At 61.2% G+C, this 26,170-nt stretch overlaps 2 protein-coding genes and 1 long non-coding RNA gene across 5 annotated transcripts in view; 2 read left to right on the forward strand and 1 right to left on the reverse strand.

The window, feature by feature from the left end:
• Positions 1 to 814: 814 nt before the first annotated feature.
• Positions 815 to 15,821, reverse strand: TRIM35 (tripartite motif containing 35). Of its 2 annotated transcripts, XM_090031101.1 has the most exons (7): positions 15,766 to 15,821; positions 15,213 to 15,717; positions 13,095 to 13,190; positions 11,424 to 11,654; positions 10,820 to 10,842; positions 4,801 to 4,922; positions 815 to 1,583 (listed from the first exon to the last, which is right to left on the reverse strand). In XM_090031101.1, the coding sequence occupies exons 2-7, from the start codon at positions 15,636 to 15,638 to the stop codon at positions 1,018 to 1,020; spliced, it is 1,464 nt and encodes a 487-aa protein (XP_089887227.1). In that variant the 5' UTR covers positions 15,639 to 15,717; positions 15,766 to 15,821; the 3' UTR covers positions 815 to 1,017. The 2 variants fall into 2 exon arrangements, with proteins under 2 accessions (XP_089887227.1, XP_089887226.1); XM_090031100.1 differs by lacking the exon at positions 15,766 to 15,821 and having other exon boundaries at positions 15,213 to 15,758.
• A 456-nt stretch (positions 15,822 to 16,277) lies between these two features.
• Positions 16,278 to 19,214, forward strand: LOC149875716 (uncharacterized). The gene is made up of 3 exons (XR_016439748.1): positions 16,278 to 17,623; positions 18,332 to 18,699; positions 18,823 to 19,214. It is a non-coding gene; the product is annotated as an uncharacterized LOC149875716 (long non-coding RNA).
• Positions 19,215 to 22,549: 3,335 nt separating this feature from the next.
• The window catches only part of PTK2B (protein tyrosine kinase 2 beta), a 100,171-nt gene continuing 96,550 nt past the window's right edge, over positions 22,550 to 26,170 (forward strand). Inside the window, exon 1 of one of the 2 annotated variants that reach the window (XM_090031103.1) lies at positions 22,550 to 22,782. The gene's annotated coding sequence lies outside the window, so the exon portion shown is untranslated. Of the gene's footprint in view, positions 22,783 to 24,105; positions 24,251 to 26,170 lie in introns of those variants that run through there. The other variant, XM_090031104.1, reaches the window with a different exon arrangement.

Raw genomic sequence — 26,170 nt, forward strand, 5'->3', positions numbered from 1 at the left:
AGAAGGTGGGAAGAAAGCCGACGTCAGCGGGTGTCCTCCTGTTGCTATCGCCGCTCTCCCCGAACGGGAGGCAGACGTGGGAGAGGTAGGCAGGGATTGCCTATACGGCTCTCCTAGCTCCCAGGGTTGGGGATGGCAAGGGCGGAGAACAAAGCACCATGGGATGCTGGAGGAGCCCTAGGTTTCTAGCCCCACTCGGTAGAGGGTTCATATATAGGGAGAAGCAACGTACTTCTAAAAGGGGCATGCCATTCAAACACATCCCTGTCTGGAGTATCAAAATGCTTCAAAAGCCCTTCGAATCAGAGAAGAAGGGCTGGAAGGGAGCTCCAGGGGTCACATCTAGTCTAAGCCCTGCCCGAGGCAGCATCAGCCTTGTCCAAACCATCCCAGGCAAATCCATTGTCCAACTTCTTATCAAGGGTACAGAAGCTCTTTGAAGGCACCCAAAATACTGTGAGCATGTCTACATGTGCACTTTAATGCGCATTACCCTGTTTTAATGCGCATTAAAGTGTCACCAAAAAACCCATGCTTTTTACTTAATGTGCATTAAAGTAGGCCAACGTGCCCTTTTCTAGTACCTCACAACAGAGGTACTAGATTTAATGCGCATTAATGGCACTAATGAATGTTAGAGGGGCCCAGTGTGATGTGTGCTGTAGACTCGTGGCTGTGACTGGGCAAGGACTCGGTGACCTCCCCAAGGGGGGAGAATGGAGCATGCAATGCTGGGGTGAGTGAGGGCATGTGGAGTTTACCACCCCAGACCGGACCCCAAACCACAGCAGCGATGACAACACGACTGTTGTGTCTAAGAACAAAAGTTTAATATTTTTCTCTTTTTAAAAAAAAAACGGGGGGGGGGACACAATCTTTTGTGTAGTAGAAAACAAAGAACCACCACCCCACAAACGGCTTCTGTCGAGACGCTCGAGCCAGGAGCTGGAGGACGAGACGGGCTTGCTTCCTTTAGGGATCCCCACTGGATGGAAGCGACCTTTGCGGCGGTGCCACTCAGAGGGGGACGTCCTCCCTGATCTGGACCTGCAAGGGGCAGATGCGGAGGGAGCCAGAGGACGCGTCGGGCGCCAGGCTGCCCACGTAGAAGTAGGGGAAGACCTCACTGTTGAACTTCTCGTGGAAGGTGTAAATGTGGCTCTTCCGTTCGGCATCGTAGAAGGACAGCTCGCCCTCGTCGCAGTCCAGCTCCACCCGCACTCGCCGTAGGGCCCCCGGCACCATCTCCGAGCGGGCTGAGTTGGAGGCCCGGCACGCCTCGCTCTCCTGGCCCTGCAGACGGTAGATGTACCAGAAGCCCGAGCGAGCGTCGTGGTGGAAGTTCCAGCGCCGGCCGCTGCGGCCCCGCGCCACACCCACGCGCCAGTTCTCCAGCCCGCCCAGGTCCACCTCCCACGTGTGGAAGCCCTTGGAGAAGCCGCAGGAGCCCAGGATGCAGGGGGCTGATGAGAAGCGCTCGGGGTTGTCCACCAGCAGCTTGTAGCCCCCGTTGCCCACTGCCGTGAGGTCGCTAGACACCGAAAGCCAGCCTGCTGCCGAGTTGGGGTCAAAGCTGAAAGGCACTGAGGGGGGAGGAGAAGATGGGGGCATTAGGAGGCCTCTGGAGCTGCCCGCGAGCCATGGAGTCGTGTGGCAGGGTGATGGGAAAGGGTCCCGTTGAGGGCAACAGAAGAGCTACGGGCGAAGATTGCAACCACTGCCCCCAGACCCTCCCACCCCCTACACAGGGAGCTCCAAGCAGCTCATCCCGGGTGGCCAGTGGTTACTGCTGCTCCGCGGCTCGCATCGATTGCCTGCGTGACCCCTGCATCCTTGGGCAGCGCTGTACCCGGCACCTGCTATCCAGGCCCTGGGTCCCAACCCACGTCCCTACTCCAGCTGTGGGGAGCTCACAAGCTGGGTCTGAACCCATGCCTGGAAGAACTAGCAGAGCTGGTGCCAGCAAGGCCCTGTAAACCCCGCCCTATTACGGCTGTGACTCCTCCCTCCGTCCAGGCAGGTCATTCCTGCTGGGCCAAAAAGTCACAGTTTCTCCCCCAACTGGTCCACCCCCAGAGGCCAGAACAGACCAGGCAAAGCTATTAGGCCACTACACATCAGGAGAGGGGGCTGCATGGGGTCATGTCCCCCCGGGGCCAGCCTAAGATGTAGCTGCGGCTGACGCGAGGGCCTGGGATCATGCAGTGTCCAGGATGGATGAAGACACTGATTAAAATTGGGAGAGCAGCGGGGGGCACTGGCACAGCTTGTTCTGTTCAGCCCATCTCGTGCCACAGCTGCAAGCAAGGACAGAGCAGAGAAGCACAGGATCCTAGAGCCATGGGGCTGGCAGGGAGCTCCAGAGGCCACATCTAGTCCTATCCCCGAGACCAGGATCAGCCCTCTCCAAACCACCCTAGACAAATCCACTGCCCAGCCTCTGAGCAAAACTACTGTCAAGCCTGACACAGAACCAGGCATCGCACCCAACACTGCCCCAGGGAAAGCAGGGGGGCTGCGGCAGCTAATGTCCTGCTGCTATCAAGGTTATGAAGAGATGGTCAAGAGATCCCAGGTAGAGGCCGTGCCCCCGATACAAAGGAAGGCAACCCCTTGCACTCTGCACCAATCTAACCAGGGGGGAAATCTCTTCCTGACCCCGAATGCAGCATCGGTCTGACCCTGAGCGGAGGAGCAAGACCCTCTAGGGTTGGAAGAAGGAAACCAACAAAGCCCAGAAGCCTGGGAAGCACCAAGCACCCTCCACACATCACCCGCTTTCCCTGGACACGCAGAGCTCCCCTTTCTGTATCTCCTCCAGGAGCTGATCCCAGCTCCTTTAATCCTCTTCATAACCAAGCCAGCCACGGAGCTCTGCCTCCTTGCTCTGGCAGCAAAGAGGTTTTTCCTGATGCCAGATCTACATCTACTTTGCTGCTGTGCCCTCCTCTCTGCAGCAGGAGAGAAAAGGTGCTTTCCCTCTGCTTTCTGGAGACCTTTCAGGTCCCCTCTTAAGCACTGTTTTTGCAAGCAAACATGCCCAGCTCCTTCAGCCTCTTCTCAATGGAAGCAACGTGGCCCCCTCCTCCACACCTCCCAAACCAAACCCTTGCCATTGTGGTTTTACCCCACCATAAACAACCCTTCCAGGACACGTGGGTCCTACCGTGGAACTCCCCTGCATTGGTCATACCAGCCCCTGGCCCACATTACATACATTACACCATTAACTGGTTCAGCACACAATACTTTTAGACCTGTCACAGGTGCAAAGTAATCATCACACCAAAAAAAAATGGCAGTCCAGTTACAAAAATGGCCATCCAGCTACAAAGTTATTCCTTGAAAATGTGCAGCGACTCTATAGCTGGTTGCACACTAGCCAACCTCCAGTTGAATGTGTAGCAGGGCCTGCCATTTCACCCTGACTGCACGCAGTTGCCTCTGCTACCATCTCTGTCCTGCCCACTGCCTCACTGCTACGAGAGCACCTCGCCGCCAGACAACAGCCTCCTGGCCTCGTGCTCCTGTCCTGCCCCCTCTCCTCTCTCTGTGACTGGCAGCTCCAAGCTGTGACACGCACAGCAGCGAGCTCCGCACCTCCAGATGCTCTGCCCTTTGTTCAGGACTTGCACAGCTGCCCTGCTGTTTGATGGATGGAAGGCAGCGCTGGGCGGATAGGGCTGCAGTGCTGCCTTCTAGCGGGACAAAGCAGCCGTGGGGGTGGGTCTGGGCTGCTTTGGTTCAATTGCAGCTCAGAGGATCGTGCATCCTTCTCCAGCAACCAGACACACAAATCTTTGGCTTGGCTTAGCTGGGGCCCTGGGGGAAGAAGGTGAGGGGTGACGGCTGTGGCATGCAAGCAGGGCAGGAGAACTCCTCTGTATGGGGTACAGGCTCAGCCCATGAGCTCTACCTTGCAAACTAGCCAAGGGCTTCGGGCTCCAATCCTTGGTGCCTGTCACGGCACCAGAGACCTCTGCAGCAAAGCCAGGGGCTGGGTTTGCAGGGAGAATGGTGCTGGGGATTGCTGCACTGAGCCCTTTTACCTCCCTGCTGCCCAGTGGAGCTGGCACCCAAGTCCGTGGCTGAGGTCGCCAGGACCCTCCATAAAGGGACTCTGAGCAGCTCAGACAAGGATGTACAGCACCTGGCGCGCTTGGCTGATGGCTGCCTGAGCCAGCAAATGGGAAGACCTGAGGGAAGGGGGTGTAGTGTAGGCTTGGCCACTCAAAAGGGGCTTGGGCACCTCTCCTGACTCAGCTGCAGACCCATGGCCTGGGTCAAACACCTGCCCCACAGAGAAGGGAGGGCCAGAGGGGGCAATCCCCTGCAATGCAGGAGACCCGGGTTCAAGCCTCAGCTCCCCACAGAATGCACCCCCCCGCACATGGAGGCCCTCTCCCCTCCTCCCATTGAAGCGGGACCCATTAGGGGAAGACGCTTGCTTTCAGATGGGAGCAGGGACTCCCAGACGACTGCTCAAACCACTGGGTTGCCCTCTCCGCCTCGCAGAGGGCTGCTCTATTGGGAGTGAGGACCGGCACCTGGGTCTTGAGGCCTGGGCGATGCCCCCCAGCTCCATCATCTTCCTCCTGCCTAGAGGTTCCCCGCTGAGCTGGCGATGCCACGCCAACAAGAATGACCAAACCCGAATGGCCAGGTCCCCAGCAGCGTCCGACCCCCTAACCAGCAACTGCAACCACAAGCAGAGGCCCCGAGCAGCAGCACTAGGCTGCTTGCCTCTAGCAAGACCAGCCCGCACCTCCACGCCAGGGCGCAAGTCCCCCAGAGCCTCACCGACGGGGATGATCCCCAGCATCCTCTTCCACACGTCGTACTGGAGGGACCCCAGGTACTTGGCCACGTCAATCAGCATGCCCGGGAGGACCGCTTCCGGCTCCTCCGCCGTGCAGGCAATTCTGGAGTCGGGGGCAAAAAGGACAGCGTGAGGCAGAGGCACAGCGACAGACACGAATTGGGAGCGTGTCCCACCAGCTTGGAGCCACAGCACCCTGCCAGCCACAAAAGATAAATACTTGCCACGGGAAACAGAGACTCCAAGCAAAATCCACTGCCCGGGGGGGCCTGGAAATCCCGACCCGATTCTCCGCTCCCTGGCCTTATGCCCAGTTGTTAGCAGGTACCCCAGGGGAGCTGTGGACCCAGAGGTCAGAGCTGGGTGGGCAATATTGACCCCCACCTGTATTATCCTGCTCAGACTCATCTCCGGCACCCCAAGCCCAGCTCGGAGGGGCTGAGAGCCGACACTACGGCTGGAGCTCATTCTCCCGGAGAAAGCCCTAGTGCATGTCCGAGCGCCAAGTTCAAGTACGATACTACAACGCTGCCACCTAGCAGCCGTGGGCCTGCACAGGGACAAGGCAAAACTTCAAATGTTGAACTAGAGACCCAACCGCATAAGGCCGTGGACAGATATAAAATCTCTCAGATGTTTTGAACGGGGGAGCATGAGGTGAAGCTCGAGACCGTGCGCTGGTCAAAGCTGTTCCTTGGATCCCAAGGGCATTTTAGCAACCCTTGCAGCAGCGGCCCTCATCCCCCTGCTCTACTGTGGCAGGTTTGGGTGCTCTTGGATTATTTTTGGCGGGGAGAAGGCCCACGTGCTCAGTGACGGGGTTAGTTTTAGGAACAGGTTAAACAAGCCTGTGCATGGTGCTGTTTGGGCAGGTGCTACCGCTGGAGGTCCCTTCCAAGCCCACTTCTCTACGAAGGCAATGGGCACACTTATGCCCATTATACCAGGATAAAAGTAGGCAGATGCAACTAAACTGCTGCAACTCGTGAGCCAGGAGCAGCAGGGAGAGGAGGGATCCAGGCACACGTGTGTCCCGCACACATGCGTGCCCCCTTACCAGGCCCGAGGCGGATGCAGTAGCAGCAGGGGCAGCATCAGTTGATCCCCCTAAGGTAAGTGGGGCAGAGGGACCAGACACAGCTGAGCTGGATCTGGACGTGAAGCCCCCCGGGTCCCTCTTAGCTGAGCCAGTAGGGAGCCGCGCTGCGCGAACAGAGCGTGCCGGTGTTTGCGTCGGTGGGCAAGCAGGAAGGGCAGGAGGCAGACTCTGGCCAGGGCAGGGTGAAGGCACCGACTCAGCCAGAAACAAGCAGCAACTCCTACGACGGTGTCGACGGGGAGTGCTGCCAGGGCCCCTGCCCGGGGGCGCAGCCTTCCCGCGGCTTGTCTGAGGCCTCCACCCAGACAGAGCCCATGGGGGGGCTTGTGTCCCCCAACCTCCTGGCCTGCAGGGGTTGCCCAGCAAGGCCTGGGGGGGGGCAGGGATTGGGGACCCCCACACCTGTCCTGCAGGTGCCCGCCTTAGGGCCCTGGAGGCGCGGGCGAGGGAGCTCCAGGAGGAGGTCAGCAGGCTGAGGGGGATCAGGGAGGCGGAGGAAGAAATCGATGGCTATTGCCTTTCCCTGCAGGGCCACGCACCCAAGGGAGAAGCACCCCGGGAGGTGCCCCCACTGCAGAGTGGCAGACGCTCACCGCCAGACCCAGGGCTGCCCGTGACACGGCAGCACCAGCGCCTCCGGTCCGGCTGGAGAACAGGTACGAAGCCCTGGCGACACCGGAGGAGAGGGAGAGGAGGCGGCTCCATTCTCTCCATGCTCCGAGCAGGCCGAAGGCGATAAGCAGTCCTGGAGGAGAAGGCGTCGCGTGATGATCAGAGGCGACTCCATCCTGAGAGGTACGGAGGCCCCATCTGTCGCCAGGAACCCTCAACACATGAGGTCTACTGCCTGGCTGGAGCAAGGATTCATGATGTGACGGGGATGATCCAGGCCGCGATCCAGCCCACCGATTACTACCCCGTGGTCCTGGTCCACGTGGGTGATGATGATGCGGCCAGGAGGAGCCCTGAGCTCCGGGGGCGTGCTGAGGGAGACGGGGGCGCCGGTGGTTTTCTCTTCTGTCCTACCAGCGAGCGGACGTGGAAGATGGCACGCAACATGCACCGGAGAGACTGACTGGCGGCTTCGGGAACCGTGTCTCGAGGAAGGCTTCGGCTTCCCCTACCACGACCGGCACATCACGACGGGAGACACGCTCGGGTGGGACAGGCTCCACCTTCCCCCCAAAGGTAAGCGCGCGTTTTCTTCTAGGTTGGCGGATCTCCCCCGGCGGGCGTTCAACTAGGCTCGTTGGGGGAAGGGGAAGGCGAGGGCGGAGGAAGCCTTGGACCGCTAGACCAAGCAGCCCCCACAAGTACAGCCCAGCCGAGACTGACAAGCGGCATATACCCAGGTAAGCGCCAGGGGCCAGGGCGATGCTGAGAGTAGGGGGCCAGCGCACACATCCTCAGGGGGCCCCAAATGCCTGCACACAAACGCTCGTCGTATGGGCAACAAGCAGGAGGAACTCCCCCTCCTGCCGGCTGACACCAGCCCGGACACAGCGGGGATCACTGAGACGTGGTGGGGCCCAACGCACGGCTGGGGGGTGAGTGTCAAGGGCAATGGGCTGTACAGCAGGGACGGGACAGGGAGGAAAGGCGGGGGTGGCGCTTTTCATTAAGGAGGAATACAAATCCTCCTCAAGTAGCACAGAGTCAGGGGAGGGGCACTCTGAAGTGCTCTGGGTTCAAATAAAAGGCAGTTGACGGGAAAGAGACTTAGTGGTGGGGGTCGACTACAGACCCCCCAACCACGGGGAGGAGCTCGACCAGGAGTCCTCACGTCAGCTCACAGAGGTCGTTAGGTCCAAGGACGTGGTCGTCATGGGGGACCTGAACTTCCCGACATCTGCTGGGAAGAGCAGTCAGCCAGGTCTGACCCCTCACGTAGGTCCCTAGCCTGAATGCAGGACCTCCATCGAACCCAGGAGGTGCGCAGCCCCACCGGGGAGACGCCTTGTTGGACCTGGTGCTGGCCACGGGTGACGACCTGGTGCGGGGGCTGCGGGTGCTCGACCCCCTGGGCGACAGTGATCATCGCCATCCAGTTTCACCATCCAGCGCAAGGTGGCAAAGGCCAGCAAAGGCCGGCAGCAAGGCAGCAGCCCTGGACTTCAGGAGGGCGGACTTCAACGAGCTGAGGAGGATAGTCGGGGAGGCGCTGAGGTCCCGGAGGGGAGGGGAGCCACGTGTCCAAGGAGAGTGCTCGCTCCTTAAGGAGACGATCCTCCAAGCCCAAAGGGAGGTAATCCCCACGAGGATCAAAGGGAGCAGGAGGGGGCACAAGCCCCCGTGGCTCACCAAAAGCATCCGGGAATGTCTCCTTGCTAAAAGGGAGGTGCACACCCGATGGCAGGGAGGGGCTGTCATCAGGGAGGACTATACTCGGGGCTGCAGGGGGGGTCAGGAAGGCCAAGGCGGAGATGGGACTGGGACCAGCTTCCCGGATCAGGCACAACAAGAAGTCCTTTTTTAAATACATGGGGGGTAAAAAGACGGTACCGGGTAACATGGGGCCCCTGCAAGACATGCTAGGAAATCTGGTCGTCACATCAGATGACAAAGCCAACATGTTTAGCGATTTCTTTGCCTCCATTTTCCTGAGCAGGGACCGGATCAGGCCCCCACCGGGCCCCCCTCAGGCCCCCGGGGAGGCGCGCCCAGGGCCAGGGCGGATCTAGTCGGGGAGCGTCTGGCGGGACTGGACGTGTTCAAGTCAGCGGGTCCGGACGATCTCCACCCCCGAGCGCTGCGGGAACTGGCTGCGGTCATTGCGGGACCCCCGGCACGGCTGTACGAGCGCTCGTGGGGCTCTGGTGTGGGGCCGGAGGACTGGACGAGGCCAGCGTGGTTCCCATCTTCAAAAAGGGGAGGAAGGAGGACCCGGGAACTATAGGCCAGTTAGTCTTACCTCAATCCTGGGGAAGCTTTTTGAGAGAGTTATCCTGGCGCATGTCCCCAAGGGGCCGGGGGGGAGATTATGCTCAGGGGCAACCAACACGGGTTCATTAGTGGCAGGTCCTGTCAGACCAACCTGGTGGCCTCCTACGACCAGGTCCCCAAATCCTTAGACACAGGGGTAGCAGTGGATATTGTCTTCCTGGACTTCCGGGAGGCCTTCGACACTGTCGCTCACCCCGTTCTCATTAAGAAACTGGGGGGCTGCGGTGTCGACCCCACACAGTCAGACGTGTCGCCAACCAGCCGGAGGGCCGCACCCAGAGAGCGGTGGTGGACGGGTCATGTTCGAGCTGGAGGGAGGTGGGCAGTGGGGTCCCCCAGGGCTCGGTCCTCAGGCCCGCACTGCTCAACATCTTCATCAGCGACTTGGACGAGGGGTAAAAAGCACCTGTTCAAATTTGCTGATGACACTAAGATGTGGGGGGATGTGGGCGCAGTAGAAGGGAGGAACAGGCTGCAATCAGACCTAGACAGGTGACAGGGGTGGGCGGATGAGAACAGGATGGGATTCAACACAGACAAGTGCAAGGTGCTGCACCTGGGCAGGAAGAGCCGGCACCATACCTACAGGCTGGGGAACTCCCTTCTCATCAGTACAGAGACGGAAAGGGATCTGGGGGTCATCATTGACTCCAAGATGAACATGGGCCGGCAGTGTGGGGATGTGGTCAGGAAGGCCAACCGCACCTTGTCCTGCATCCACAGATGCATCTCAAGCAGGGCCAGGGAGGTGATCCTCCCCCTTTATGGGACGCTGGTCAGGCCGCGGCCGGAGGACTGAGTCCAGTTCTGGGCGCCGCACTTCAGGGGGGATGTGGACAGCATGGAGAGGGTCCAGAGGAGGCCACTCGCGTGATCAGGGGACAGCAGGGCAGGCCCTACGAGGAGAGGCGACAGGACCTGAACCTGTTCAGCCTCCACAAGAGAAGGCTAAGAGGGGATCTGGTGGCCTGTTATAAACTAGTCGGGGGGACCAGCAGGCACTGGGGGAGTCCCTGTTCCCCCGAGCACCGCCAGGAGTGACCAGGAATAACGGTCACAAGCTGGCAGAGGGTAGGTTTAGGTTAGATATCAGGAGGCACGACTTCACGGTCAGGGCGGCTAGGGTCTGGGACCAACTTCCAAGAGAAGTGGTGCTGGCCCCTACCCTGGGGGGCTTTAAGAGGAAGTTAGATGAACACCTTGCCGGGGTCGTTTGACCCCAGTCCTCTTTCCTGCCGTGGCAGGGGGTCGGACTAGGTGATCTGCTCAGGTCCCTTCTGACCCTAGAAACTAGGAAACTCTATGCTGGTTGCAGAGTCAAAGCTGAAACAATGTAGCTCGCCGACAGGACAGGTAAGTAGGGAGCTGCGTTAGCCTTAAGTCAGGCAGAAAGCAGGGTAGAGAGGTAACTTATCTATGCATCTCTCATTCAGTCAGTCTGCAAGGTGCATCAGGACATGGATTTATAAAGGGCAGAATGATACTTTCTGTTTTGAAGGGAACGGTTAACAAAGTGGAAAGTATCATGATGCCCTTTTATAAAACCATGGTGCAGCTACACCTTGAATCCTGCACCCAGCTTTGGTCCCTGCACCTCCAAAAGGACATAGAAGAACCAGAGAAGGTGCAGAAGGAGGCTACGAAGGCGATTCACAGTACGGAGGGGTATGGAGGATTGACAGAGGCTGCAAGAGAGAGGAACGGGGAAAGCCCTGGCCAGACTCAGGTCATCTCTCTTCCAGCCCGCGCTCTCTGCCGCCGTGACACAGGAGGCTGGGCAAGACGGATCTAGGTCTGACCCAGTCCGTGGCCATTTTTGCAGCTTATACCAGTGCAGTCTTTAAGCTCCGACACGGGCAGAGGTGACTTCTCCCTGCCGTGGGGCGCTGGGTTATTCGATAACCCCACTCTGCTACATCAGGTGCACGATAAAGCAATGCAAGTCCCCAGAGGCTTACCTGCGCTTGCGGTTCTTATGTTTCTGTAAGAGAGCAGAGAGGGCAGCACATTAGCAACCCGCAGAAAACACCTGGATTATTGGCAGAAAGCAACCGGCAGGCTTGCGGGGGATCGCCACGGCCAGTCGCACTGTCCTAAAACAGCGCAAACCCTTCCACATCCAACACCCTCCCCGCAGACCACAGCAAAGCTGCAAGCTCCAGAGTGGCCTTCTCCGTGGGGACCAGGCGTTGCAAGAAGGTAAGAACAGCCTGGTCACACCTCCCTGCCCAGCGAGTCCTTCCCCACACAACAGCAACCTTGAAGACCCAGGGACGGACCCTTGGCTGGCGGAGATTGGAGTCTGCCGAAGTCTGGGGAGCTCGGCCCGTCTCCCACAGCCCGAGGCTCAGCTCCCCCCGGGCTGCGCTGCCTCTTCACCCAGCTGCAGGCCCTGCCGCCCCAGCCTCAGCACGGAGCATCCCACGTCTGCTCCAGCTGGCCAGGACCTCTGGGGGGGACCCCGCAGCTACCCCTCCTGCCACGCATCTGCTCACATCCTGCTCGTTCCCAGGGTCATTAGAGACACCCACCAGCCCCCCAGGGCCCGGGGCTCGGCGTCACCTGGAGGAAGGTGCAGTCGTCCTCCCGGAGGTCGGCGTGCAGCAGGTCGGCTTCGTGCACCAGGGCGCTGCTCTCTTCCGCCAGCTTTTGCACCTTGCCGTCGATGAGGCTCCGCTTGCTCCGGGCCTCGTCCCGCAGCTCGGCCAGCACGGCTTTCTCCTCACCCCGCAGGAACTCGTGCAGCTTCTCAAACTCCTGCTGGATCTGCTCCTCCAGCCGAGCCTCCTCCACCTGCAGCGGAGAGGCCAGGGCAGCGCTAGGGGTCGGAGCCACCGGCGCGACCCGGCGCTTCAGGACGAGGAGTGGGGAACGTCGGCTGGACGCTGCGGGACTCGCGAGGACCGTGCAGCGCAGGACGGGGCGCTCCTACACCTCTCTGCCCCAGAGAGCCCGCTGTTAAAGCCAGGTGCGGAGCAGGGACTGTCTAAGGGGCTGGTTCTCCTCCCAACAAGAGGGGAGTTTGGTTTCTGTGAAATCACTGTTTTTTTGTGACCATCAGAGGCCGAGAAGCTTAAAGGACAAAAGAGAAATTAAAACCTAAACTCACCCCCCAACCCCGCACGCAGACACGCCGCTGCGCATGGAGACCTCAAATGCTCAGCCTAGCTCCGGGAAATATATGGACTTGGCTTTCAGCCCCGTCCCGAAGAAAGAGCTTAGGGGAAGTGAGGAAGTGGCACCCCGACTTGGGGAGCCGGAGAGCGAACGCCCAGACGGGACCGGCCGCCAGGCTCAGGCAGGACGGGACTTTGGGTCGCACACGAGCGGGTCAGAAAAGGGACCGCATGCTTCTCGAGCCAGCCTCGCAACACAGATCCCGAGCCTGGCCAGACACGTCGGGAACCAGGCCAGGAGATGGAGCAGTGCCCCGCAGAGCGCTGGGAAGCCAGGAGCTGCAATAACACGGGCCTAAGCTCTGGCTTGATTTCAGCGCCAAGGACTGCAGCGGGGCGAGGGGACCCACTGAGCGGCCCCCCCCCGGTCCTGCCCCTCCAGCATCCTTCGGCGTCCCCACGTCGGAGCAGCAGCCGCCCCCAATGCACGGGTCCCGAGACCCCCCAGGATGCTCAGAGCCTGGCCTGAGCCCCCTGGGAAGCTACCGGCGCCCCTCAGCCCCAGGCTGCTCCGTATGATGGCCCGCACGTGGCATTACATGGAAGATAAGACCCGGCTCCCCCACACCCCGTCTCCGAGGGCAGGGAGAGGCTTTTCCCCCCTTCAGAGCCCCAGAGATGCAGCCCTCCCCCTCGTGTCTCTCCATCCAGCCGCCCCAAATCTTTTCCCACCCCCTGCACAGTTGTGTGGGGCTGCACAGCACAGGCGTGGGGGTGGTGTTCCACCCCAGAGCTAGCTGCATTCCAGGCCTGGAGCGGGATCTGCTGCGTATGGTTTGCAGCCAGCACCTGGGATGAAAACATCCACTGGAAGACAAGCTTAGCAAAAACCCTTGGGCCCTGGGAAGGCTGTGACACCCTCTCAGGGCTTTGCAGCTCAGCTCCCCGCCCAGCACCACCAGTCGAACCCAGGCCCTACCTGCCCCAGGCTGGGCCCTTCCCCCCGCACAGCATCTGCAGCCCCTGCTGGGACCCCTTTCTCTTCACCAACCTGGGCAGGGACCGCGGCGGTCACGCCACCGGCATTAATGCCAGCAGCTCTGGCCACGCCACGTACCTGGTTGTGCTTGGAGATGGACTCGTAGGCTCTCTGCACGGCCCGGAAATCCTTCACCTTGTCCCGCAGGGAGGTCTCCATGTTCCTCCACTTTGCCTGTAGCGGGGGATAGCCCAGAAGAGGTGGGGATTAGGGGCGAGGGGAGCGGAAGGGGTAACAGAGACAGGCAGACGCACGCTGACGCTTCCCTCCAGCACCGGCCAACCTCAGAGGACCGAGAGCAGCTTGTGGGCAACAAACCAACCTGCTTTTAGGGCTTGGGACTTCCTTTCCTTTCCTTTCCTTTCCTTTCCAGGCCTTAGGACTTCTGTAGGGGCATCAGCCCCAGAACAGCGGGGCTGGCAGGGCTCTCCGGTGTCCATCCAGCTCACGCAGGACCAGCCCCCTCTGAATCAGCCCAGCCAAGTGCCTGTCTAACCTGCTCTTAAAACACTTCCAAAGATGGAGATCCCACTCCCTCTCAAGGCGGCCTGCTGCAATGCTGGGTCACCCTCCACACGAGAGCGTTCCTCTGAGTTTCCGACCTCCGTTTCCGCCGCCGCGGCTGGAAGATGTCACCGCTCGTCCTTTCGCCTGCAGGCGCGGAGAACGGTCTCCATCCTCCGCCTAAGTCACCCTGCAGACTCAGGAACCCAGCTCTTCCAGCCTTTCCCCATGCATCTGGCTTCCCAGGCCCCGAGTCACGTATGTGGCTCTGCACGGGACTTTTTATGCTTGATCCACGGCTTTCTTGAAGGCAGAGCCCCGAAGCCCAGCAACCCTACAGTGCTCCCGGAGACCAGAGCTCTCGTGCACGGGCGAGACCCTGGGCAACACCTCCCTTAGCATCCCGGCGGATATCCATCCAGCCGGCTTTAAACCCTCGCTGGAGCCGGCGACCTGCGTGGAGGGCATGGGTGTGCAGCTGCTCCGGGCTCCACCCTAACCTCCATCCCCGGCTCGCGCGGCTGAAGGATGCCTGCGCGTCAGGTCAGCCTCCAGTGCTGGGGACAGATTAGCCCCTGCCCTCCTCTGGAGCCCAGCAGCCCTCGGCCCTGCCAGCTGGGCAGCTGCAGCGTGCAACCCCAGGCACACCACGGCAGACCCCCTGCAGCTCCTGCTAGGAGCCCACGCACCGCAGCCAACAGAGGTCAGCTATGCAGGCCCGCTATTCCCACCCGGCGCAGGCCGCGGAGCGCCCTGGGCGGCCCAGGCGGTCAGCGTCCGGGGCGTGCTGGAGAAGAGACCCCGGGCCACGTGCATCCTGCATCACATCCCTGGGCTGCTTCTTCCCCGTTCCCGCCGGCAGGAAGCGGCGAGGGTTAGGGCCTGACTCAGTCGTGCCTTCGCCGCGCAGCCACGCTCTGCCCTCGGCCCCCCTCGCCGCGGGGGTGACGAAACCGGCTGCCCAGCCACCCCACGGCGGCATGCTCGAACTCGCGCGTCCCGCCCTGCTGCTGACTCACGCTCCCAGCGCCTGGCTGACGTCCCGCTCCCAGGCGAGGCCAAGGGAATGGCCGGGAAAGCCGCCGTGCCGCCTGCTTTTCCGGCCCCCTCCGCGGGGGAGCAGGACCCAAGCCCGCCCCAGCTCCGAGCAAGAGCCCCTGCTGCTCCCCTGCAAACCCCAGCCCCCCGGGGCCCGGCTGATGCCCCTTACCGGATGCCGGGACGCCGGTCGCCGCCTGACGCCGCCAGCCCCAGCTCTCAGGGCGAGCCCCCGTCCCGCCGCGCGCGGCCCTCCGCCTGGGCGCAGGGGCCAAAAAGCAGCGGAGCGCAGGAGCAGGGCTGGCGGGCCGCGGCGCACACCCGGCTGCGGGCAGCGGGAGGGAGGAGCCCAGCAGGTACAGTCACCGCCTCGCCGGTGGGAAACCTGGCCTCGCGCGCAGGCGGTGCCCGACGCTGCACCTGCTCTGCCGCGTCCGCGGGCGGACTGCCCCGGGGCGCAGGGCAGCGCGGTGTCGCCCGCCACCGGCATCCCGCACGGGAGACGGGTTTCCTCCACCCGAGACCCGCGGAGCACGAGCGCGCCCCGGCATCCCCGTGCCCAGGGCCGGGGGGCTTCCAGGCGCCCCCGCCCCCATCGAGGGGTATGCCCGCTCACGCCCCCGCCCCGTCCGACGCCGGTGGCGCCCGGCTCACCCGGTAGTCCTTGGCGGTGTCCGCCACGGGCTGCATCCTGTGCCCGGCGTGCCTCTCCGAGCTCTGGCACAGGCAGCAGGCCAGCTCCTTGTCCTGCCAGCAGAAGAGCCGGGCTTCCTGGCGGTGCAGGGGGCAGACGGCGGGGCCGGCAGCGGGCGCCCGCCTCTCCTCGCCCAGCACCAGCTCCACGATGTTGTTGAGGTTGCGGTTGGGGCGCAGGTCGTGGGGCGCGGACAGCTCCTTGCACACGGGGCAGGCCTGGCGCGGCTGGAGCTGCCAGGAGCGGCTCACGCAGGCCTTGCAGAAGTTGTGCCCGCAGCGCAGGGTGACGGCCTCGCGGAAGGGCTCGTAGCAGATGGGGCAGAGCAGCTCCTCCGTGAAGCGGGGCGCGGGCGGGGCCGGGGCCGCGGGGGCTGCCTGCTCCATGGCTCTGCCTGGGGCGGGGCTGGGCCCCCCTGCCTTCCTCCTCTTCCTCCTGCTGCTCCTGGGGCTGGGCCCCCCCCGCCTTCCTCCCTCTTCCTCCTGCTGCTCCTGGGGCTGGGCCCCCCCCCGCCTTCCTCCTCTTCCTCCTGCCCCTCCTGCTGCTCCTGGGGCTGGGCCCCCCCCCCGCCTTCCTCCTCTTCCTCCTGCTGCTCCTGGGGCTGGGCCTTCCTCCTCTTCCCCCCCCCGCCTTCCTCCTCTTCCTCCTGCTCCTCCTGCTGCTCCTGGGGCTGGGCCCCCCCCCGCCTTCCTCCTCTTCCTCCTGCTGCTCCTGGGGCTGGGCCCCCCCCGCCTTCCTCCTCTTCCTCCTGCTCCTCCTGCTGCTCCTGGGGCTAGGCCCCCCCCCGCCTTCCTCCTCTTCCTCCTGCTGCTCCTGGGGCTGGGCCCCCCCGCCTTCCTCCTCTTCCTCCTGCTGCTCCTGGGGCTGGGACCCCCCCCGCCTTCCTCCTCTTCCTCCTGCCCCTCCTGCTGCTCCTGCTCTGCCTGGGGCGGGGCTGGGCCCCCTGCCTTCCTCCTCCTCCTGCTCCTCCCGCTGCCGCTGTGCCCAGCGCGCTCCCCTCCCGCCGGAGCCGCCCACGGGGCGGGGTGCTCGGCGCTGCGCAGGCGGCGGGCGGAGCCCGGCCCCGGCCGGGGAGCGAGGGCGAGGCCGGGCCCTAGGTCTCGGTTCACACCGGGGTTGCTTTTCGTTTCAGAAGCGGCTTGGATGGGCATGTGCCCGGGCTGGCCCTGCCTCGGGCACAGGGTTGGGCTCGGCGTGCACGCTGCAGCTGCCTGCCAGCCCCGCTTCCCCCGCCACACCTGGGGCCAGCTGTGGCCAGCTGTGGCCCCCGCTGCAGACAGGGCGTGGGCGCGCGGGAGAACTGGCGGTGGAATGGGTGTGGGGTGGGGGACAGGGCTGGTGAGGGAGGCTGGGGAAATGGGCTGATTGAGTCTGCGGAAGAGAAGACCGAGGGGGACTGAATAGCAGCCGTCACCTCCCTGCCGGGGCTGCAAAGAGGATGGAGCCGGGCTGGTCTCAGTGGGGCAGACGACAGGACAAGGAGCAATGGGCTCAAGCTGCAGCAAGGGAAGTTGAGGTTGGATAGTAGGAAACACTTTCTCACGGGAAAGGGGGTGAAGCACTGGAGCAGGTCACCCAGAGAGGTGGTGCAGTCTCCATCCTTTGAGTTTTTTAAGCCCTGGCTAGACCAAGCCTTGGCTGGGATGACATTGGACTAGATGTGACCTCCTCAGCCCACCTTCTCTGTGCTTCTGACAAGGAGGATGAGGGGCATGGAGGGGCTTTCATACGGGCAGAGACTAAAGAGGCCAGACCTGTTCAGTTGAGAAGAGAGATGCATGAGGGGGGATAAGAGAAGGGCCTACTAAGTACTCAATGGTGAAGAGAAACTCAGTAAGGATTTACTATTTCCTGTCTCTTACAACACAAGAATTAGGAGGTCACAAAATGAAGCACGTTTAAAACTAACACAAACTTCTTTTCCACCCAGTGTGGGGGCTCGTGGCCGCCAGACGTGGCAGGAGATGAGAGTCCAGCCAGATCACCGAGGGACTGGACACGGGCTTGGAGGAGAGGGGCACCGGTCACTCCTGAGCAGGGAGCGCGGCGTCCGACCTGCCGGGACCTCCAGTGCTGGAGGCTGCAAGTGGGAGAGCGATGGGGAAACCCTGCTCGGACCGAACTCGCTTCCCTCCAGCCTCCGCTCTCTGCTGCGACACAGGCCTACTTATTACCCCTGGGGAAGCGTGGCCTAGGCCCGCCACGTAACTACCCACTGCCGTACGAAGGAGGCCACTGAGGACATAACAACTGATTTCTTGGGACAAAGAAAAGAAAAACGGGCAGACGTGGCGGGCAAAGGTTCAGGTGTGCACCCAGGGGAGACACCAAGCGGAGCGCATCGGACAGCGCCCACCGACCTGGTGAACATGTGTGTATATAAATGTGTGCATGTCTGTTGAATATGCGTGTGTATATATAAATGTGTGTGCACACACACGCATAACCTGTTGTGTATGTGTATATAGATGTGTGTACACATACAGGGAGAACCTGTTGAATGTGTGTGTGTGTGTGTGTGTGTGTGCGCGCATATATACATATATAAACGTGTGCGCACACGCAACCTGTTGAACGTGAGTGTGTATATATAAACGTGTGCGCACACGCAACCTGTTGAACATGAGTGTGTATATATAAATGTGTGCGCACGCGCAACCTGTTGAACGTGTGTGTATATATAAATGTGTGCGCGCGCGCAACCTGTTGAACGTGTGTGTATATATAAATGTGTGTGTGTGTGTATACACGCACCCTGTTGAACATGTGTGTGTATACACGTGTGTGTGTGTGTATAAATGTGTCCCCCCCATTTAGACTCCAGGAACTCTTCTGGATGTATCTTGTGCATCATGTTTGCACACCTAACAGTGCTGATATACACATGTGTGCACAGACAGAGACAGGCACACTCAAATTTTTGAGCGTGTGTGTGTATGTTTGTGTATACATATCTATGTGTATGCTTGTATATCTTTTTTGGGGTACACCCATACCCACACACTCTGGTTAGTCTAGGAGGTGTAAATCTACCCCGCCTTCTACCTGATGGTAAATCCAACCGGTTTGTATTTTCCAGCCAAACGATCCCTACCAGTGGCACTCGGTTTCCGTGCTGGGGCAGCCTGGGATCGGGTCCCCACGCAGCAGCCTTGACTTTGGTACTTAACACCCAGACTAAAACAACAAGCGGTTCTTTCAATGCAGCTTTTCCTTCAGTCTCTTCAGGGGTCCAACCCAGTGGCTTGTGTGAATTAAGTGGCATAGGGCTCTGTAGGCCAGACCTGGTCCGTGGGTCCTATCCGTGACACCCTTGCTTCCCAGGATCTGGTGGGAGCCCGCAACGCACGCTGCTCGAGTGGAGAATCGCTGCTCGCCGCCCTTAGGTGCTTCCCTTCTTCGCTCCGGACCTAAAGCGGTTCCCAGATCCTGCAGGATTTTGTAAGGGTGAGAGCAGCACAAGGCCGTGATCTGACTCCTCAAAATGTGGGGTTGCAGAGCTGACTTCTAGGCCATTGACTTATAACTGGAAAAACGTGGTAATGTCTGTTCTGCTGTTTGGCCTCTTAGGTGCATCTGAAAACCGGCTGCCGGCAGGGTGCAGACGATAAATGCTGGAAAAGGCACGGTTCGGGAGCCTTCCTATAAAAGAGCAGGGTTCTCGTGCAAGGTCTTTGTCTGATTCTTGAAAATGTATAAGCCTTCGTATAAAGGAGCGGGGTTCTTGTGCAAGAAGAAGGGGTCCGTTTCTGGGAGGCAAGCACGCACCTACCTACGTAGAGAAGACACGCGGGGCTGGGCAAATGCACCCAGAAGTAGCTGCGTGCGATCTTGCAAGTGAGTCGTCCCATGAGAATATCGGAAGTTTGGTGACCCTGATGGGACGAGCCAGCCCCAAGGGGGTCGTTCCCCTTCTGCATCACTTCCGTGGTGAGGAAGGCAGCTTGGAGACTGTTTCAGAGAGGGGGGACCATCAGATCGCCCTTAGTTACAGCAGTCTTCCCAGCCAAGGTGGATGGAGATCAACTTGCCCGTGTCAGTCGTCCAGGCAGGCGATTGTCTCCGATACGTCCTCCATCGGAGGTCTATATTGAGCAGATTATTTCTGGTGTTGGGTGGTGGAACCGGAGCTTGCTTGCTCCATCCACGCCACGCATCGGCCTGGTATTCCCGTGCTTCCAGGGCCGGTGCAAAAAAACAGACAAAAAAAAAAAAAAGTCAGTCGTCCAGGGAGGTGCTTTCTTTTTTGTCGCACTTGACCTGGCACAGAGCCACATCTCACCCTCCCTGGGGCGGTGATTCCCAACCTGGGTGCCACGGCACCCTGGGGTGCCTTGACATCCTTTCCAGGATGCTGCGCAGTGCTGCACTACGTTAGCCACGATTCGCAGGATAGTCCCTCGCTGGCCTCGGGACGGCTGCTCGGGACGGCTGTTCTCGGGCAGGTTTAAAAACCAGCTAGGACAACAAGCCATGCATGGCCTGGGATCTGTGAAGCGTGGCTTAAAGCAGGACAAGGCAGACACGGTTCTTTGGGTAAATGTGATCTCTCTTATTAGGCCAGCTAAATAGCTGGAAAAATTGTTCTTTGCCAACTTTGAAAAAGAGATCACATTTACCCAAAGAGCCTTGTCCACCTATGTCCTTAGACCAACACCCCCAAAACTGGGACTGGGGTTTGTTATCCCTGGGACTGTTAGAGGGACAAGAAGGCCGGGGTAGGAAAATCAGCAAAGCCCCTTGAAAGACAGGACTTTTGTAGCCCAAAAGGGAGAGGGGCACCACTTTTTTTAAGGACTTTTTTTTGTGTCTCAGGTCAAATTAGCCCCTATTGTGAGTAGCATCCCGCGGACCGGGGAGTACGGAGGCTGCAGAGCAGTGTCTGGCACCCTGCACATTTTTCCTGGCATGTGTCTTTTTCTCTGTCCTTTTTTGCCCTTCCCTATTTTCTCCTTGGCTTTGGAAGGGGAAGTCGACTGCAGCTTCCAGCCGGGGCCTAAGGTCAGATGACGGGTTTGTCTGGGCTGCTCCTTCTCCAGCGTGGCTTGTCTGTGGTTCGAGCCCGCAGTCGTGCCTGACCCGCTGCCTGGCTGGTGGAGAGTCCCGAGCCTCAGGCCCCAGCTCGCAGGTGCGCCAAGACACGGCTCCTGCCCCCGAGAGGTGCCCATGCAAACAGGCGAGGGAAGTCGCGCTCCCTTTGTGGACGAGAGGGATGCAGCGTCTTGCCCAAGGTCGCTCAGGGAGTCGGTGGCGGAGCCGAGACCCACGGGCTCCCACCGCTCCAGCCTCCTGCAGACCCATCCACCCTGGAGTGAGCTGCCTGCCATCTTGTCATCTCTCCCCGAGCCTTAGCGCCCACCGCGACGGAGACAACACGGGGCCGCTGTGGCGCCTGACGAGGCCCGGGGTTATTCCCTCCTGCCTTTGGCAGGAGCTTTTCCGAGCAGCCCATCCCGCCCCCGGCCTCCGCTCCTCGCCATGGCAACCCCTATCGAAATACCATGGCAACCCGTTCAGAAATAAAGAGCTGTACCGCAGGATGCAGCCGTCGCGTCCCCGGGTGCCAGGGTGGGGGGAGGCTATGGAGCCGGGGGCAGCCTCCGCGGTGCAGGGACCCCTTCTCCTCGCTGCCCCCGCCCTGCCCCGGGTGCGGGATCTCGCTGGATCGCCCCGTCTCCCTGGCCCATTGCACTGTCCAGCCAGCCCCTCTCGGTCCACCCGTCTGCCCAGTCCGAATGTCCCCTGGCAAGCCCCAGGCCTCGAGAGCCCGAGTCACTCCCGATGGGGCAGAGGGGATGGCCGGAGCACGTCCAGTGGGAGGACCGGGCCTCGGACAGAGGTGAAGAGTCAGTGCAGCACCAGCTTGTGCCATTTCTCTCGCGTGCGTTTGCTACAGAGGGGCGGGTTGCTCCACCGTCATCCGTGCTGACACCCCCCCAGCGTCCCAAATCCAAATTGGGGGATTACCTTATTATTTTTTTCAAACAAAGTAATTTTTTTTTTTTTAAATGAAATACCCAGAGTTGGGCTCCTTCTCATGGCTTTCTGAGTCTGGGCTGTCAGGGCCCACTGCCTTCACTGTTGCAAACTCTTCTGGAAGGAAGGAATATCCTTTTTTTTTGTTCTGAAGAGAGGAGAAAAAAGAGCCGAGTTCCAGGTATAGTAGCATGACTCCAGCTGCCGGGTATTCAAATATCATGAGGTGGGCAGGAAAAACGTGAGTACTGGCAACTCCGAGCAGTGGCAGTCAGGTAATCTCTAGAGGCTTCTTCTGGACCCTATAGTGCTGGGCCCTGGCATATACCCACAGTCATAGAAATTTGAGGCTGGAAGGGGCCTCGGGACATCACATCGAGTCCAACCCCCTGCTCCAAGCAGGATCAGCCCCAACTCCATCATCCCAGCCACGGCTTTGTCAAGCCGGGCTGTATATAAGAGCAACTCTGAGCTGGCAGGTTGCATGCAAACTTACGTTGCAAGGGGAAAGAGTGGGCTAAGTGACTTGACCAAGGTCAACACAGGAGACCAGAGCCCCCAACCCACCAGAGCCCAGGTGTCCCATGTGTTTGCTGTCTATAGTCTAGCCGTTCTTCAGCTGAATTTAGAAACCAGGTGTAGGCCGCAGAAGTCATTTGAAATGAGTTGAGCTAAGCGCTGGTGAGAAGGTGGGTTCCCCATCCTGGGAGATTTGGTGATATACTGGAAACACTTCTTGCACCCCGGTTTGGGGCCCAATGCCAAAATGTCACATTTTCCCCATGAAATAAAACTTAGTGGAAGAAGGAATTTGATGCTGGAGGCACCCTTTAAATGCCCCCAAATGGCTTCCTTTCCAGCCCCTTTCGTCTTGGGGACTGTGAATGACGGTACCGTGAGTCCCCCGATGGAAACTGCCCCGTCCATGGGAAGATCGGAACATTTCAGGCCGAGCCCATCCACGCTGGGGCACTTTCCAAGCTCCTTCTCCCATGATGAAATTGCATCGAAATCAATGCGATGCAGCCAGATGGTTTCAAGGCCTGTTTTCCAGCCCATCCCTGCAGTGGCCATACGGTTTGCGTCTGGTCGGGCACGGGAGCGCTATACATATATATGTGTGTGTATATAGGTGACCTCCAGGCCCCGTGGAGGAAGGAGCCCCAGGGCCTGCAGGCCGGGGGTAGATGGCGGGGCTCCACTTGCTCTGAGCTGCTTGGCCCCAATGCCGGGGCCCGTTCCCCCACCTCGGCGACGTCTCCCTATCCTTTGTGCAGCCACAGGATGGCAGCAGCAACATGGATCAACCTCCGTGGACCTGCTCAACCAACTACAGAAGCCGTCCAACTCTTCCTTTGCCAGGACGCCCCCGGGCTGCCTCCCGACACCGTCTTCCCCCCCAGAGACGTGCCTGGAAGCGACACCGCTCCTCTCCTCGCTCTCCATCCTCGTGGGGACCAGAGGCGCGCATCTGGCCGGGGGCATCTCGGCATCTTTCCTCCCCGCACCCACCCCTGCATCCCCAGCACCCTCGGTCCGCGCACCCCTTCGGAAGTAAGTTCGGGGCCGCGTCGTCGGGGCCGCGAGCGGGGTGGGGAGGCTGCCCCGGGGGCTGGCCGCGCGCTCGAAGCCATTTTAGAGACGGCGTTGTACAGCAAAGGGAGAAGTGCTATTAATAAACCCGGTCATATGTTCTGGTGGGTGGCGTGGGGGGGAGGAAGGTCTCGCCGTGCTGTGGGTGCGCAGGGAGCTGTAGCGCTCGGGGGCTGGCAAGGGGCTATCGAGCTGTCGGCCGCAGGTTTGAATGCAAGACGGGGCTACACGGAGGTTGCCGGCTGTGGCGCCTTGTGGGAGGGCGTTATAACTCAGGAGGGACACCCAGCGGGGGCTCTGGTCCCCTTTCCTCCACTCCCCGAGTGGGTAGCCGTCCAGCGGCTGTTGTCCCCGTCCCAAAAGAAGTCCAGGTGGCAGGATGCGGACGGAGCTGCTCCGAGGGAGGCGATGGCCCGGGGCAGCTTGCGCGCCTGGGTCGAGCTGCTGGTCCGATCAGGGGGGCTCTGGGCAAGGGGGTCCAGCTGCTGGTAGCTTGGCAGCTCTTGCTTTTTCTCTCCATGTCCCACTGAAAAGCCTCCCACCCGTTCTCCACTGCCTGGCAAGCTGGAGCGCATGATCCCCGCAGCGTCCTTCTTGCAAACGGTCATCACTGACTGAGTGCCTGGGATCGGGGGGGGGGGGGGCCAAGGTGCCTACCCCAAAATGCCCAAGCCGTTTCCCTGTGGTGGCTGGAAGGAGCTGGGCACTGCCATGATCTGCTGGCCGCCGGTGTCTCTGGTTCCCTCCCATGACAGGAGCTCCAGGGAGGCCCTGCAGCTCTCCGTTGCACCGGTGGCACTGGAACAGCGGCTGTATTTGGGTTCTGCCGGCCGTGAGGTCCTCCTGACCGAGGAGCAGTGCGAGGAGCCGGCTGTCCTATCACGATAGGGGAGGCACGGTGGCCTGGCGCAGTGCGGGCTGAATGACCGCAAGCAAAGAGGAGCTCTCAAAATATCCATGCCAGGAGGGTCCTGGTCTGGTGCTGCTTGACTTGCTTATTGCTGACTTGGATGCCGAAGCAAAGAGCTTCCCAACCCAGGTAGCAGGGGGACGGTTGCAAACGCTTTGGAGGACAGGGCTAGCCCTTGAGACGGACGAGCCAGGCTACAGGCCACAAAATGGAAATCAGCCAAGAAGACTCCCCGGCACACGGGAAGAAGTGGGGGGTGGCTCTGGCGAGAAGGATCGGGGGGTTTTGGTGGGTCGCTGGCTCCATGGGAGTGAGTCAGCAGCATGACGCAGTCCCAAAAAAAGGACGTGCTGTTTTGGGGCTGCATTAGCAGACGTGGCGCAATAAAGACCTGGGAGGTGACAGTGCCTCAGCTAGGGCCGTGGCGGGGCCTGCCTTTGAGCCTGGAGAGGATGCAGAGGCCAGTGGTGACGATGAGGGTGCCGGCACGCCGCCCTGCGAGGAAAGGCTGAGAGCGAGGTGGGTTTGGCCTGGGTGCGAGAACGGCTTTCAAATACCCGAGAGGCTGCCGAGGGGAGCGGGAGGGCAGCCGGGACACGGACGGGGGTGTAAACCGGAGCGCAGCAGAGTTCGACGAAGCCACAGGGGACCGCGAGAGCAGCAGGACGGTGGGACCAGCTGCCCGGGGAGCAGTGGGGTCTCCATCCCTGCGGCTCCCAGCGGAGGCCGGGCAGTGTCTGGGTCGGGGGAGGGACAGGCCGCTTGCAGCCGGGCAGTGGCTGGGACGAGGCGAATCCTTGAGGTCCTGGAGGTCGTAAGGGAGCAGTCAGGAGAGACTAGAGGGGTGAGGAGGGCTGGCGGCCTGTGTTCAGTGCTCTGCCACTGACTCATTCTATGACCCTGGGCATGTCGCTTGTCATCTCGCCTTCCCCCCCGTCTCACCGCTGATTATCAGACGCGATGGTTTCAGGTGCCATGATGTAGCATGGCTTGTGTGGGTGAGTCTAGCTGGCTGACTCTGTTTGGGTGCATGGATTGGGGGTCAGTACAGTCCGTCCAGAAATGGCACCGCTGTCTCGGGGTCGCCGCATCAGCGCCGATGTTGGTGTAGCGGAGGTGCCTGCGCTTGCTGCCTGCTCGCCAGCCCACTGGGATGCATCGGGCCGGCCCCTTTTCCTGCTGCAGGACGCGTCGCCTCGGCAGCGGCAACGGTAGGCAAGCAGGAGGCATCCGCTCCGCGGGCTTTGCCGCCTACGCAGGCGCTGTACTCGCAGCCCCCAGCTGCCAGCCGGGCGGTGGGCATCGGGCCGAGGTCTCGGGCAAGCAGGACCCCCGGTGCCTGCCCCCAGAGACGAAGGGCTCATGGCACACCCGTGCCTGCGGGGTCTGTCGCACGGGCCTGTCCGTGGGACCCTTCGTTTCCCCGTGCTGCGTGCTCGGAAACACGCGACGGCCTGGTGCGCAACAGGGACGTCGCCGCGGTCAGTCTGCCGCCGCTACGTGAGCGGAGGGGAGCATGCACTCCCTCTATCCCGCTCTGCCTGCCCCTGCCTCTTGGCCTGGCTCTGCCCTGGGCCCAGCTGGGAGCTGCCGGGTCGGCGCACGTGCTAGTGCCTCAGTTTCCCCAGCAGTAGCAGCCTCCCTTTCTGCAGCTGCAGGCCCAGGCCCTGCGTAACCCGGCGCAGGGCGAGAGCGCTCTAGGCCGGGCGGGATGTGCAGCACGGAGGGCACGAGTGTGTGCCGGGGGCTCAGGGGTGCCGGGATCGGTGCACGCTGGAGGAGCTCGCCCGGCCCTGGGCCCAAGAAGGGTGTGCCAGTTGTGAGCAGCAAGGCCCCCACCGTGCTGATCACTGGGCAGGGGTAGGCTGTGCCCCTGAGACGTGCAAGCTCCCTGCCCCGCCGGCGTGGGGGCTGGGCTGGTTGTTAAGGAACTGCGCTGCAGCTCGTGGCTTTGTGGGGCTGACCCCTGCGCCTGTCACTTCCCCATCCGCGCCACAGGCCCGGGAGGCCGTCCCGGGGCCGCGCACCAGGCACCTCCGCCTTTGTTCCGTGCGCCCGCGCAGCTCCGAGCGCGCCGGGGCCGGGGCCGGGGCTGTGACCGTGCCCGGGGCAGGAGGGCACGGCCGCCCTCCCGATAAACCCCCGCCCGCGCCCCTCTGTGTGCAGTGAACGCTTCGGGGGCATCTCAGGGAAAACTTTCTTGTGGGCAGGCCCGTCAAGGCGCAGGCCCCCAGAGAGCTGCTGGGGTCTCCGTCCCCGGGGGCTCTTGGCGCCTGGACAGACAAAGCCTTGCCTGGAGCGGGGTGTGCACTACACGTGCCCTCCAGAGGCCCCTTCCGACCGCATTTTCTATGGTTTTACGTTTCTTTTGCGAGGATCCGGCCCTTCGGTCGCCGCCCACCGCCTTCCGCGGGTTGCCCGCCGTCAAACAGATGATGC

This window comes from Crocodylus siamensis, chromosome 1 (assembly GCF_052110815.1).
Source record: "Crocodylus siamensis isolate JL-2025a chromosome 1, ASM5211081v1, whole genome shotgun sequence".
Taxonomy (NCBI): Eukaryota; Metazoa; Chordata; order Crocodylia; family Crocodylidae; genus Crocodylus; species Crocodylus siamensis.